Below are 15,503 nucleotides of genomic sequence, written 5' to 3'. Positions count from 1 at the left end.
CTAAGCGTAAAAAGTAAATATGCTCTCGAATGAAACTAAAATACGTTTCTCAGATACACAATTGTTAATTAGGTGGATTAGGCCTCCAGGGGGATAACACTACATAAAAAAACGCGCCTAGAAACTCTACCCCATGAATAGTGTGGAAGAATTTAATGTAAACCAAACAAATCTAACCTACAAACTATTATACCTGTGTTCTTAATTGTAGTTTGAAGTCCTTTGATAATATTTGAATTAGATGTAATGTTAAAATAAATTATATTTGGTAACATTTTTGTTCAATTATTTTATTTAGATTAGAATTTTCTTGTATGTCAAAACCAAACTGAACTAAAATTCAGTTGATTAAAAGTCAACATTGTAATGTTTCCACGTCACAAATATCCACGACGCAGTATTAAAAAAACTTTGAATAGACTATATAATAGATTTTAGAGTATATAAGTTCTGGTATATAAGATTACTTTTTGAAGCGATATATTTATGGTCCATTAGTTAAATTGGTAACCCTTAGCATTCAAGCGAATAAAAAAGAAAAAGCAATGTTCATTTATAGGGTGTTCATTCAAGTCAATCATTCATATAATACAATTTTCGTATGTTAAGTGGTTAAATAAAAAAAATATTCCACTTGTATTTATTCTAAAACTTTTAAGCGGCCCAGTACAAACACCGAATTTCAGTTTTGCCGATAATAATGCAAACATTTTTATCACGTGAAGGAGGATGCGGCACCGCTTAATTCCTCCTCCTGCCGCCGAGTTGTTTAAATAATCAAGAAAAAACACCGGACGATGAGAAATACAGAACAGACTTGCCGACATTAGCTCGAAATTTTTTCAAAAAGGTCCCTCGGTTTCTGTTTGTTTTATGAACGCTTTTAACACCTTATCTCCTATAAAAATCCTCTGTCGGTGTGGAAAAGGTAACAGTTGCGAAACGTCGCTTTATTTATGAAAAAGACGTTAATAAATTGTGGCTTGTAGTTCTTTCAAAATCAATCAATGGTTTCTAAAGTGACTTTTACTTATGAAAATTATGTGTTTATTTCCAACACACATTGCCACTATAATTATTGTTACATAAAATCTTGATCTTATATAGTCTATACAAAATTAATAAAGAAATCAAATTTATAAAATGCATAAAAACATGGATTCATTTTTTCCAACAATTATTTCAGAGAAAACTGCTAGTCTGGAAAGTATCTTTTGACGGGAGTTATCTTTTCATACTCTATTAGGAAACGCATAATTTACATGTTGTAAAGATAACCCACGAAGAGGTCTAATGGAACGTGGATCGTGTATCTAGAAGGGACATGATTATTTCAAAATCGAACATTCTGCCACTCATGGCAAGACCCAAGGTAAACACAACAAAAGTTGAGAAAAAAAGGTATATTGTTGTATTACATTGTGCAGATATATTGTTCTTCATGTTTGAAATACGAGTAGTTTTATTTATGGAGTGGAGCTAGTGTTTTCCTTTAAGGCCAGGGGCGACTGCCATGGAGAAATGAACCATAGCATGTCTTTGCTCTGATTTGAAAATCAGATGTTAAAGAATTTTGAGAGAATGAATGATTCCAACAAGGCTATAATTAAGGAATGGCTTGCAAAACACGAATTCAGTTTCAGAAGATTTTCAAATTATCACTTGGTAAATATATATAAGTGAAATGTTCAATTGCATTGCATTTATTGCAGTGATTAAATTCATGTTATCAACAGCAATCAACACTGCCCTGCAATATCCCTGGACATGGAATTTAGGATTAATCCATTAGATGAGGAAATTGTTATTGCAAATTAATTGTCAATTGCTGTAGTCGTATATTTTCGAAAGAAAATTTATTTTTTACACTTTTACCTCAGCTCTACACAGCCAATATCCCAACAAAAACAAAGCATTGCTTGGAACAAATGCTAAAGATATGATTGAGCCATTATGATCATACCTCTGCAGAAAAATGAAATATCACTTAAAAATTAGACTGAAAATTAAACAACTTATGGGGTTGCATGATGACATCAAACTGACTAGAAATCCAACGCTGCCAAAATAATGCCTTTCGGTTCATTACCAATGTTCATAACTACGTAACCAACGAAGAACTCCACGAGTGACTCGAAAATGGATCCACGAAGTTATCCTCGATTTCGCCGTAAAATGTAAAAGAAGCATCAACGTGGAAGCAATACAAGTTGCAATGCAACGCTAACTAGTAATGCACAAGAAATAAGAAGAATATTGGAGAGAACCAAACTAACAAACTTGTGTAGCATTGCTCGTAACTTTAGCTTAAGTAGTTTATTTTATTTTAATTTGGGAAATATATACTAATGTATTTATCGCCTATTTTCTCGTATTTTCCTCCGTTTTGATAATTGATCAAAGTATAAAGGAGAAGCAGTAATAGATTAATTTATAATTAAGATTATATTAAGGATCTCTAAAAAGATCTTTCATAGGAATATAATTAAACTTTCCTGTCAATTTGTTAATTTATTCTTTGTTTGGGGATCATTTAATGGGATTAATTTTTGACAATGGAACAAACTGTGGTTATGTTCTTTGTCAAAAAAAGAACTGTAAAGGCTATGGCACGCTATATAGTTATAACGCCAAAATTGTGTATAAATTGTAAATATGTTAAGTGAATATGCTCTTTCAAAAATAAAAGCGTCCAAACGTTATCACTAAAATGTGGTTACGATACATTAGAATGATAATTTAATTTACAGAAATATGTGAAGGATTTTAGGATGGACTATGATTCTTATGATTACGTGTCAGTCGACAGGATTGGAAAGGAGACAGACATTAAATTTGGCCTGTGAATTACCTCTAAAAAGGCAAGACAAATTCGGATTATCCACCAGATTTAGCTTGCTATGACTTTTTACTCTTCTCCAATTTCGAATATTTTTTTCATGGAAAATATTTTCATTAAACGAACAGACAGTAAACTTTCATATTAATTTGCGATTTTTTTATTCGAAAAATGGTATTATCAAAAATCGATCTATTTTGATAAATTTATACCGATAAAGTAGTTAAGTACTATCATTGTTTTCAATATCGATATCAAAACCAAATATTTATATTATAGAAGTTATGATATTGCTTTATCAATAGTTGACACATGATGAATGTATTCAAGAAATACTCTGCAGTTGGTGCCACAGGATTTCAAATCTCACTACTGTTGGCGATCGGCCACAACCGTTCTGGCCTTGGGTAATGCTAGTCTTCTACTTTTCAAATCGTTTTTTATTATCTGGATCCATGTCTCTTATTTTGAAACTGCTAGCTCCGACATCGACGCAAAAAGTTGACTTCGCCAGAAAACTCTGAGAGGAATTCGTTCACATTTTATTTGACAGGCACGTTCAGACATTAAGCATTTGAAAAAATCAAACAAGACAAGATATTGCAATAAAAAAGGGTCGAAAGAGATGCATTTTAGTCTGATAGTAATATTTCCTCCAGTGCGACTGGAAGCACCACCTTAGAAAACAAAAGCTCCTGCAGCTTGGCTCATTCGGCTTAATACTTCAGGAGCAGATGACATTATCTTCTCCTATATTACCGACTCCAAGAATTTACTAGATCCTGAGTAAACAAGAATTATGGCAATTGTTTCAACTGAATTCCGTTGATCCGTCACTTAGCAATATTTGTCAATCTTTTCTTCATTTATTCTCATAAGGCTTTGCAATACAACTTATCATACTGAATGCCATATCCGATTTTAAAAACTTTTCCCGTCATTTAGTCCATTACTATGGTGAAAAGTAGTGGAGAAACATCTTGGTGGACATCGAGTTAGATTTCAAGTGAATTGGACAAAACTCGCATACAGCTAATGAAAACATAATTAGATGTCAGAAGTTAGCGTCGGCTAGTAGTGACTGTAATCATTGGCCCTCCACTCAGATTCATTTAAAAGATGTCCATGTTGTACTAAAAATATTTAATTCTTGTAGCCTTATCATCCCAAAGGTTCTATCCTATATGTTGGATTAATATGTGAATTGAGATAATATTCATCAAGAACATATCTCCCTTTCCATTACTTTACAACATGGCAGCTGCACACAGCTAATTGAACAATTTTAAGATGCCTCAAGAAATGTAAAAATTTCTACTTTTAGTGTTTTTTTTTAAATAACACTGCTTGATCATCAGTTACTAAATTAGACTAAGATACATTAAAAGCTTACATTTATTAGTTGTTAGCTGTACTATTGAAAATTCTGTGCAACTCAAGGTTTGATTATGTTTTTATTTCTATGATTTATAATTATTATAAAATGATGAAACTAGAAAATGGTATTCAAATTATGGTTTAACGAACTTGAGTACAATAGTAGCCTACAAAAATACCAAGAAATTTTATTTAAGAAATTTAAATTTTATGCTCACACGTAAGGTATTGATCTGGGATATTATTGAGCGGTAGTTTGATTCATTCAATCACCGACCACCATTCAGTTTAGACTAGCCTCGACTGCTCAAGCGTCTCTTCAGTTAACACTCCACCGCTGCCTTTTTATCTATTTGTATTTTATCCAATTTTTTATAACGTCAATAAATAACGGTCACAGCATCTAACCGACACTATTTTATTTTGTCTTACCTTTACTCTCTGAGAGATATACACCCAAAATGGTATTAAAAATTACAGTTAGCACTCCCTGATGCTTTCCAAATAGTTTTAAATGCTAAACAATTACTACAATAGATGTGTATAGTATAATGGAAATTAGGTGCAGCCAAAAACAGTGTTAGTGTTTTCTACCATTAAATACTACGTAACTGATAAACTAGACGGAAACTTACCGATTTAATTTCAGTTATGAGTTTATCCAAACTGGTGCCTGTTTCCGGTTTCTCGACTTTCTTATGCTTCTTCTTAGGGGTGTCCATTTTTAACGTGTCTTCCTGTATCTCCAAATTGGGATTATCCTCGGGTTGATTGTCGAATTCAGCGTTCCTTGTGGCTCGGATCAGGTCCGGTTTGCCGCACTTGGAGTAGATCTTCTGGGACACCTCCTTGCCGTTTTCTTGGAAGTTCATGATGGCCTCCGATATCTTGATATTCAACGGTTCCACGACAGATTCGATGTTATAAGGTCCGAGCAATCGGTCTGCTACTTTATCAATAGCATCTACAAAGAGAAAATTAGATTAAAATAAGTTCTGTGATCTCGTTTTGTTTGCCTCTCGAAAAATTATATGAATTTTAAGGTTCTAATACGAATGCAGATTCAATGTACTTCCAATAATATCAACACAATCAACACCGTTGAACATATTGCCATCAATTCATTTTATAAGAACGTAAAATCCCTTTCAAACTCGGTGCATTTTTCTTTTTCATTTTACTAATCATTACTCTAGTTAAAAAGAGACCAAATTACCAAAGTCTGATGCGTCCCAACATGTGACCAAATCGGTTTATAAAATTCGATTTGTGCTAGTACTGGTCGACAGCCTTGTCAAATGTCAATGTAAATATAATAAAACAACTCTAACCTACAAACTATTGTGTAAGTAATTTAAGTCCTTCAATAAATATGAATTAGATGTACTATAATATTAAAATACATTATTTTTATAACGCTATTTTATTTTATTTACATCATTATTTTGCTGTCAGGGAATAAACGAAATTTTCAATTTGATGCGGCAACGTTGCATTATAAATTTTGATGACGTCCAGTGGCTATTTTATTGGAACGATTATAGTTTCAGACATCGCAAGGCTACACACTATTAAGGAAAACTGATGTAATTTATAATTATTAGGTGCTTGTATGTTTTATTATTGGCGAAAATGCAAAATATCCATGTGAACAAAATGTAAATATGTAAACAACCTAATCTAACTGCTGAATCCCATGATTTTGACATCTATTTACATAAAATAACAATTTTCCATTTAGTATTACTCAGATATTCAGCGTACACAGACGCTACTCATGGCAGCCTTACATTTTTGAGTCTTTTGTTGTCTGATTTCAAAGAATCTTCTGTCGAACTCTACCAAACATTTTTAGAAACTTCTGGCGAGGCAGCTCTATCATATGTCAATGGGTTATGGTTTCAATTACTTAAAAAATAGAGATTTTGATACCAATAACAAAGAACGGTCTGAAGACCAAAAATGTTCGAAGACGATCAACTGTGGAACTTCGAAAACCCAACTTAAGCTGTCAAAACATTTTCAGATAGATTAGTAGTTGATAAATTAACTGTTTCCAAACGATTTACATGCGATGAGAAATATCCAAAAGGGACAAAAATGGCTACCACACAAATTGACTGAAAATGCAATTTCGAAGTGTTTCTACATCGTGGATTTAGTGCTTGTCGGGCAAAATATAAGAGTTTTCTGTACTATATTGCGACTGGCGATGAAAAGTGGATTTACTACGATAATTGCCTACGATGTAATTACCTTCCATCAACATGATTTATTAAAATCAACTGTTAGATTTCGATATTGATGTTTTAGTAAGATTTGATGATAATCTAAAGAAATTAGAAACGTTAAATAACATCAAATGCTAATTTAAGATCATTGATAATTAAAGTAAATTCAAATGGAAGCTTAGCGTGACCATTGCAAGACGAATTCGACTTGGACCCACACATTAAGTTCTTTAAGAGTATAATTATTCTTCTTAGACTGATTCAGATACAAATGGCACACTTAAGATTAATATCTATCACGATTTTTGGGAATTGTTGCAAAATCGTGTCAAGAATTTAACTGAAATTATTCCGTAGGATAATCAAAAGTCTTTCTAAGTCGTTCTAAGAAATAAATAATCATTTTGAAATATTTACGAAGATTATTTCTTTTTATGTCTTTAATTTACTTTTAAGTCATTGATTAACAAATCCAACTGTACTAAAAGATTTAATTCATACATCGTAAAACTAAAGTGCATATAATTTTGAAATAAATATAAATAATTTTGAATAAACACTTTGAAGTCGGTGCCGAGCAACAAATGAGATTTGTTTTGTTCGTAATTTAATTTTAAGAACCCAACCGAACCCAAACAATTATATTAATTTAAATTTGATTGGTTGGTAATTTAATTTTTTGTATGTCACAAAAATATGTTATTATTTTTGTATTCTTTGGGCACCGACTTCAATCAGTTGGTAGTGGTTAAAATAATATTGTAAATAAATAGGTTTAGGTAGGTATTAAGCTAAATTGTGTGTATATAGTAGAATATAAAATACGCGTAGTAGATAGGATAAATAAGGTGTGTATAAGTGTTAAAAATCTAAGTTTGATTATTTTTTAATTTTTAGTGAGTCCCTTTTGTTAAAAATATTTTATTTTTCTCCTTTTAGTGTTAGATATTTACTGAATAAATTACGCAGTTACTTTATTTAATATCATAATGGGTAGGCCAAGTAAGGGTGCAGCCCGTTTGAGTAAAAATAGGAATAAATGATTGAAAATAAGAAGCGCTTCAGGCCTCAGGTCCGCTACCAAGCCTAGGTGATTTGACAAATGTTTTAACTGAACCAAAGAAATAAAAAATCATTGGCTTTACAACTGAACGACATCCGATTTTCCGAAATATATGCGAAAACTTGCGTTTGAAATTTGAGTGTTTCTCACTATTTCCCCCCCTTTCCCACATCAGATCCTGACTTGGTTCCAATGGGACCACCGACAGTGCAATCTTTGGAATAAAAAAAGAATTTTGAAAATCGGTCCACAATCGACGGAGAAATCGGCAAACATACATAAAAAAATACATAGAACCTCCTCGTTTTTCGAGTTGGTTAATAAATAGAGAACTGCTTAGGAAAGTCCAGTTTAACAACAAATGATATATGAATGGGTTTACACAATAAATTCGATATCGAATCAACAGACCGGCGTATGAATATTAAACTATTTCAGTTGACCTACATTTTGGCGAATAAATATAACTTTATAAACGAATTTAAAGGTATTTTAAAGTAATGTTGTTGTTCACGAGAAGCTATGACCTTAACAGTTATACGATCAGTCTTGAGGTGATTCAAAATTCAAGAATCAACATCACTGCATTTTGCAATGCATAAAAATATTGATAAAATGCTGCATTACCTACTGGAGCAGATTAACTAACACCAATGTTATCAAAAGATAGAGCTGATGTTGCTTTTATTGTGAAGATTAAAATTACATTATTATTCTTAGAAACTGTGGCCGACTATCTCACTCATCTTTTTTTCAGAGTATTACTGCGAATATATGTAAATACATTTCTAAATTAATTATTTTTATAGTTTTCTTTAATACACTTTCACATATCTTGATTAGAAATTGTGAAATAATATTTTTATATCCTTAAATAGATTTTGGTTATTTTTATATTTCAAAATATTCATTCATCACTACACCGGACAGGAACTAAAGACTTATATTTAACTCCTAAATGGAACGTCTTTTTCCATTTTAATATATAAAATTGCTCCATAACGATCACCAGTATCATCTGGCGTCAACAAAGGACTAATATTATTTAAAGCACTAAAGTTGTTTAATCCTAAGTAGGTACTGGTATCATTATTATTGTTTTTAACAGACTTCGAAAAAGGAGGAGGTTCTATGTTCGACTGTATATTTTTTATGTATGTTCCCCGATTTCTCCGTCAATTGTGGGCCGGTTTCCAAAATTATTTTTTTATTCGATTGATTATTGATTATTGATTTATTCGATTGATTTCGAAAGATTGCCCTTCCGAGGTGGTCCGATTGTAACCAAATCAGGATCTGATCAGAGGGGGAAATCGAGGGAAACGCTCAAATTTCAAAGACATGTACAAAGTTTTCACATATTTTTTATTTAAAATAATTAGATATTTGTGTATAATGTTATTGGTGAGCTGATGTGGTGAAAAATCGGAAGTCGTCCAGTGCAAAAGCCATACAGTTTGTTTTTCAAGCACCAACTGTAGCATATAAAACCTCGTAGAAATGTTATCTATATTGTACTACTGCTTTTATTGTGTAGTGGTTAAAGCGTTTAGCTCCCAAAGGGAAGTGGTGGGTTCGATTCCCGGCACGGAGAATAATTTTTTACTATTCTAGTTTAGTTAGAACATTTGTCAAATCACCTAGGCTAGATAGCGGACCTTGGTTAATATAAGCGGTCCTTATTTTGAATCATTGTTTCTTTATTCCTATTTTTCCTGATACGGGCTGCACCTTTGCTTGGCCTACCCCGTGTAATATTAAATAAAATAACTACGTAATCTATTGAGTAAATATCTAACACTAAAAAGGGAAAAATAAAATATGTTTAGCAAAAAAATTGAACAGACTTCAAAAAATAAATAAGGAATTCACTAAAACTTAAGAAATAATCAAACTTAGATTTGAACACAAAAAAAAACATTTTAAAATAAAATATGTAATAATAATCGTTGACTTTGAAGTTGGCGCCGAGCCCAAACAATACAAAAGTAATATAATTTTGTGGCATATACAATAAATTAAATTACCAACAAAACGAAAATTAATTTACAAACAAATCTATATTAATAAAACTGTTTGGGTAGTTGTTGTAATGTTATCTCAACTCAAAACTCCAGGAAGATGTGAAAACATGTATTGAGAGCATTCCCCGATGCATAGAAGCATTTTATTTCAAAGGATGGCGTCATTAAGAATTAAAATTAATTCTATTATTTTGACTGATTTGTATATTTATTTTGTAGTTTTTATGATCCGAATAGATTAGAGATAATTTTTTACTAATCCCAACTAATCATTTTTTATAGAAATTCTAAACTAAAAAATTAAATAATCTCAATATTGTCCCTAATTATTTGGCCAAAAGTACTTATTTCCTAATATTGACTCAGAGACGTTTATGTAATAGCTACAACAGTTTATAAAAGCATAAGATGGCAAAAAGGAAACATATTTCTTAAGTAACAACCGGAACAGTAAAATGCGTTCGATAAACTGATTCGTTAGACCTATGAAAAAGTCAACACAGACCAATAGCTTTGCTTTAGAATTCTCTTTCGCTATTGCACGAAAGGCATCTATCAAAATACCGTGCGACACCAGCAAAGCGGTTTTTCATACATGTTCACCTTTTGATCTTTTCGTTCTAAAGTATAATTTTTATAGCAAGCCTGCGGTTCAAAGCTCTTAAAAATTGTAAATGTGGATACATAAAGACCGCCGTACTAATTGCCTTCCGTGGAGGGGGATTGTTGAACACCGCGGGTATATGGAAAATATTCTGGATATGTTCAGTGCACAATAGTAGGATGAAGCTGATTTATTTTCCGTTTCAATTAAGGTAATTGGAGTGCGAATTGTTCCAATGGAGATCAAAGAGGTTGTAGTTAAATTTTCTGGTGTTGTTATATGAAATGGTTTATTTTCTAGAATAATTTAATATAATAATTCCTAATTATTCCGCTTGTTGGTTGCTGTCTTTTTAGTTTCTTATTAGTAGTTTTGTTTTAATAATATTTGTCTAGTCATATTTATTTAATGAAGCTATATTATAGTGTATTTGAAAAGTAAGGGTTCCTAGAAAATTCTAGTTATTAGGATAAGTCAATTTGTTTACAGTGTCAAAAGTTATTGCATTTACTTTGAAAATAAAGATCGTTCATCATATTTTACTCTCTTACTTTCGAAAAGGAAATAATGTAGTGCATGCTCATCGAAATGCGATGGTTGAGTTATGGTAATTAGTCTTAGTGGAATATTATTAGAAAATATCTATTTGAATATGATTTTTGGCCTATAGTTACCCTACTCCGTTGAAAAAGTTCTCTAAACTTCGCCATATATTTTCGTTACTATCGTAGCTTCAGTACTTGTTAGCTGAATACACAACTAATTTAATTATTCGTTCTTGTTATAACGTCATTTCTGTTTTAATGTTTCAACATTTTATCAGATCATTTTAACAATATTCTACCACCGATTATGCTTCTAATTAGACGTATATAAAGCTTTTGTTCTTCATTTATTACGAGTTACATTAGTCACACCTATGTTCAATTCATCATCTATCTTCTCCTAATATTTATATAACACAAGTAAAGCTGTTTTTTAACGATTCTGGCTCCACTATTTATGCTTTAAGCTTTTCCTTTAACAGCTCTTTCTTCTGAATAATTGAGAAAGGACTAAGTTACTTCCTTACATGGCTACAGAACTATTGTGGACGTTATATCACTACAATCTCTTTCAATTTGTAAGAAATACTTTTATTTCCTGGTAAATAAAATACAAAAATTATAATAGTCACTATTTTGACATTGTATAAATACAATGGTTATAACGTTCTAACTAAATCGAATAAAACACAAATACATTATATAAATTTGCATGACATTGATTTTGTTACAAAGTAAGTCTAATTTGAATATGATTTCTGACCTGAATATGATGTAGCCTCAAATATAGTGACATTTGGGATCGTATATCGGTAATGAGGCCATTGTTTCGCCTTTTTCTTATTGGTCTAGATGCGATTAAAATAGCATAGCCGTGTGTATTGCGTTTACAAAATATTTTCTTCAATACATCAATTATGCAAAACTGCAAACAAACAGAACATTTCTGGAAATTCTTGAATAATATAGATGAACACAGAGGCAAATGCAAAATTTTGTCTGTACTACAGTCTATTCTTTCTAACACCGATAACTTAACAACTGGCCGATGTTGTAGTATAAGAATGAGACATTCGGTTGAAAACTATTTGGATAGTCTAAGAATCTATTCCTCGGAAAATTGCAGCTGTTAAAAAGTAAAAAGTGGCTCAACACCTTATTGATATATAAATAAATATTGTGTTTATGTCAGGTGTTACATCTTTGTCTGTGTTACGTCTTTGTCATCTATCCACACTATTACGGATTTTGCAAGATGTAACTGAAAGTTTTTATGTTGTAAAATTATTTGATCACATTTTTGTTTCCATAATCACAGTTTGTATTCAGCTCTTGACTTAAGTGTATACATTTCATTGACAGTGATATCCCAAGATGAGTTCATTCGGTTTGAATATTTAATTCTGCGTTTATATTATAGGCATGATGTTATTTTTTATATATATGTTATATTATATATATATATATATATATATATATATATATCCAACCATGAGTATTTTTAACTACCTGACTGGTAGACTATTGGAATATTCCCAACATTTGGAAAACCATTCCGTAGAGGGGCACTATGGACATTTAAGTAGAAACAGTGCCATTTCGAAGAACTTCAAAGGCAAATTGGCGGACAAAGGCACAATCGAAAACTCAAAACAAAACTCAAAACTCAAAAACAATTTATATAACAATTGTAAGTTGTCCAGATGGAATAACGACGAAGTATATCCCTGTGGCTGTTTCTTTAGGAAGGAGGTTTTATATAATACGAGCCTGATTATCAGGCCGTCTGTTTAAAAACCTGAATGGTGAACGAGTGGGATGGAGAGGTGTGTTTTCTAATAGATAAGAACCCTCAATGTCGTTTTGTAACGCCGTTCAACCAGTCGCCTCTTCTTTCTGTTAAATAAAACAGTTGTGCCATTTTGAAGATCTTCAAAGGCGAAGTGACGGACGAAGGCATAATCGATACTGAAAAATAATTTGTATAACAACTATAAGTTGTCCAGACAGAATAATAACGAAGTACATGCCTGTGGCTGTTTCTTTAGGAAGGAGGTTTTATATAATACGGGCCTCATTATCATGCCATCGTTTTAAAAAACTGAATGGTGAACGAGTGAGACGGAGGGGTTTGTTTTCTAATAGGTAAGAACCACCACTGTCGTTTTGTATCGCCGTTTAACCAGTCGCCTATTCCTTCCGAAAAATAAAACAATTTTTAAAGTAAATTAGTAGTTTTTAATTTCTAAAACTTTCATAAAATATAAGTTATATACTATAGGCCCTGTCTTTGATTTGATATCTGGCCCTGGATTAAAATCATTTACTTACCAACGAAACTATCCCAACTGTCACTGAGCTGAATGTAAGACCTCAAACAGCTGCTGACAGTGTCCGCGCAGTATCTCCAACAAACTCCGCCACCAGGCTCACCTCTGCAATGCCCGCAATGTTGCATCACCGTCATGCTGCTGGAGCACTCGTCGTCGATGCCCAAGTTTATGACTGCACGAGCGGCTTCCGCAGCTCTTGTCAGTGATTTGTAGAAGGTCCGGGTCGCTATGAAAGAGCGACAGAGCTGATGGGTCAGCTTGCTGGGTACCTCGCCAAAAGGTCGCATTTCCGTCATATGTTCAGTAACACATTCTGTAAAGAAAAATAAACCATTAGAGATTATTTAATTAACATATATGTTATGAAACCTAACTGAATACTGTATGATATTTTTTTAAGCAATCAGCTATATAATCAAGTTTTTAACAACTTTTTTACAACAGATTTCTTCATATAACTTTAAAACAGTAAATTAATGATATATGTCATCTTAACTAAAGCAAGTGAATTTCATAAAATAAAAAGGTCAGATTTATGCTATTAGGGGAGTTTTATAGAAACAATAACAAATAATCCCAAGTAGCGAGCTTCTCGCGAGATTAAATATGTCCAAAGTAGCACTGAACATTGAACTGAACTATAATGTTAAAATAAATTATATTTTTATGTTTCATTATTTTATTTGCATTAGAATGTTGTAATATATAAAAGCGAAAGATAACTGAAAGTCAAAGTTAAATTCGGCAACATTGTAACGTTTTGACGTCTTAGATTGAGATGACTTGAGTTCACTGCTACTGTAAATAGACTATACGTCCATTGATACTATATTTTTAAGAACTTCATCGACTCTTTCAACGTTTGGTTAGTCAGGGCGAGCTTTATCTTTAACATCGAATGTATCCGGAAACCTGACATTAACATTCGCTATAAACACTACCCAACATTTAATGTGTTTACGCTGCATTTTTTTCATTTTAGGAATGGCCGTCTTCTTCTCTATCTTCAATAATTAGTACTCAGTAAATGAATGACGCTACCTTAATTTATAATGTTCCAAGAAGTCTTAATCTGTCCATGTTAATTTTGCGTTGCGGCGAACTGACACAAACCCAATGACATCCCTTGACGGATACCCGATTCCTCAAGCAGAATGAGCTAAATATCTCAACATACATCTAGATGGTAGGTTAAATTGGAAACATCATGTTAAACAAAGAGCAGAGTAGATTAGACTAAAGTCAAAAAATTATACTGGTTAGTCGGAAGACACTTCCAACTTGCCCTAAAATCAGAAAGATTGGTTTATCAGTCAATCATAAAGCCAATTTGGGCCTATGGGGTGCAAATATGGGGTTGCACTAAAACATCAAGCCAACTAGTAATCCCAAGCATTCAAAACCAAGTTCTACAATTAATGACCAAGTGTTCCAAGATGTCGCATTAAAATATGAAATAGGGTTGCTAAATCACAGTAACGTGGAAGTAATACAGTTACTGGACAACATGCAGGAAATCAGGAGTTTGAAGCGAACCAAACTGATTAAAGACCTATGCATAACGCTTACGTAGCGTTATGCATAGGTTACCAACGAAGAGCTGCACAATAACCTCGAAATTGATATACAAAATATTTAGTGTATGAACAGACACGAGCTTGTTTAGTGTATTTGTGTATTTTTTACTTTAGCTTAAGTAGTTTTATTTTAATTTGGGAAATACATACTGATGTATTAATCCCGTACCCGCCTTGCTTGTATATTAATGCAAGTACAACAGAACAGTAGTAATAAATTAATTTGTAAATTAAGATTGTACTAAGCATATCTAATATAAGATGTAATTAATAAAAATTGAATAAGTAATACTAGAGCTATACTAACTTTAAATCTATCTTTATAACTAATTAAAATAGTTTTGTTAGTAAGTGTATGCTATGAAAACAGGTTACTATATATAAAACAAAGTAATATAAAAACAGATAGGTGATATATAAACAGATAGGTGAGTTAAAAATAATTATTGTGGTTTCGAATATAAACACAGTTTCTTTAATATTCTAACGATGGATCTTTAATAATCAATCTGAGAGAGTGCTAGTGTACTCTAATGTATTAAAGTCAATCTTCAATGCGTGTGATATTAATGATATATTTAGTCTACTTTGATTAATAACAATCGATCTGTTAACAATTTATGTAGCTCTATATTAAAATTTAAATAATTTCTAAAAATTCTAATATTGGAAGAAAAGGAGGAAATAGGAATCAGGAAGAAGGAACTTATATGTAGATAGCGGAATAAGAAAACAACTATAGGAGATGAAAATATTAAGATATCTCTACAGATCTACAAAATTCACTTGATGACCGGGGATCTCTAAATAAAAGTTCGATACGATCGATATAAAGGAGTATAAACCGTAGGTTTTTAAAATCAATATTTCAATTTGCAACTAAAATTTCCATACTCTCTTTTCTTTCGAT

General features: G+C 31.9%; 1 protein-coding gene across 1 annotated transcript in view; it reads right to left on the bottom strand.

Moving 5' to 3' along the window:
• LOC143202118 (glypican-6) overlaps positions 1–15,503 on the bottom strand; it is a 244,918-nt gene that overhangs the window by 15,088 nt on the left and 214,327 nt on the right. The window contains exons 4-5 of the mRNA XM_076413404.1: positions 13,015–13,329; positions 4,852–5,180 (exon numbers count right to left, since the gene is read on the bottom strand). Of these exons, the coding sequence (XP_076269519.1) occupies positions 4,852–5,180; positions 13,015–13,329 (644 nt within the window). The remainder of the gene's footprint in view (positions 1–4,851; positions 5,181–13,014; positions 13,330–15,503) is intronic.

The sequence above is a fragment of the Rhynchophorus ferrugineus genome, unplaced genomic scaffold (assembly GCF_030347505.1).
Source record: "Rhynchophorus ferrugineus isolate W39M unplaced genomic scaffold, kcgeb_rfMv2 rfM9, whole genome shotgun sequence".
NCBI lineage: Eukaryota > Metazoa > Arthropoda > Insecta > Coleoptera > Curculionidae > Rhynchophorus > Rhynchophorus ferrugineus.
The sequence above is the reverse complement of the archived record's forward strand: the minus strand, read 5'-3'. Positions and strand labels throughout refer to the sequence as shown.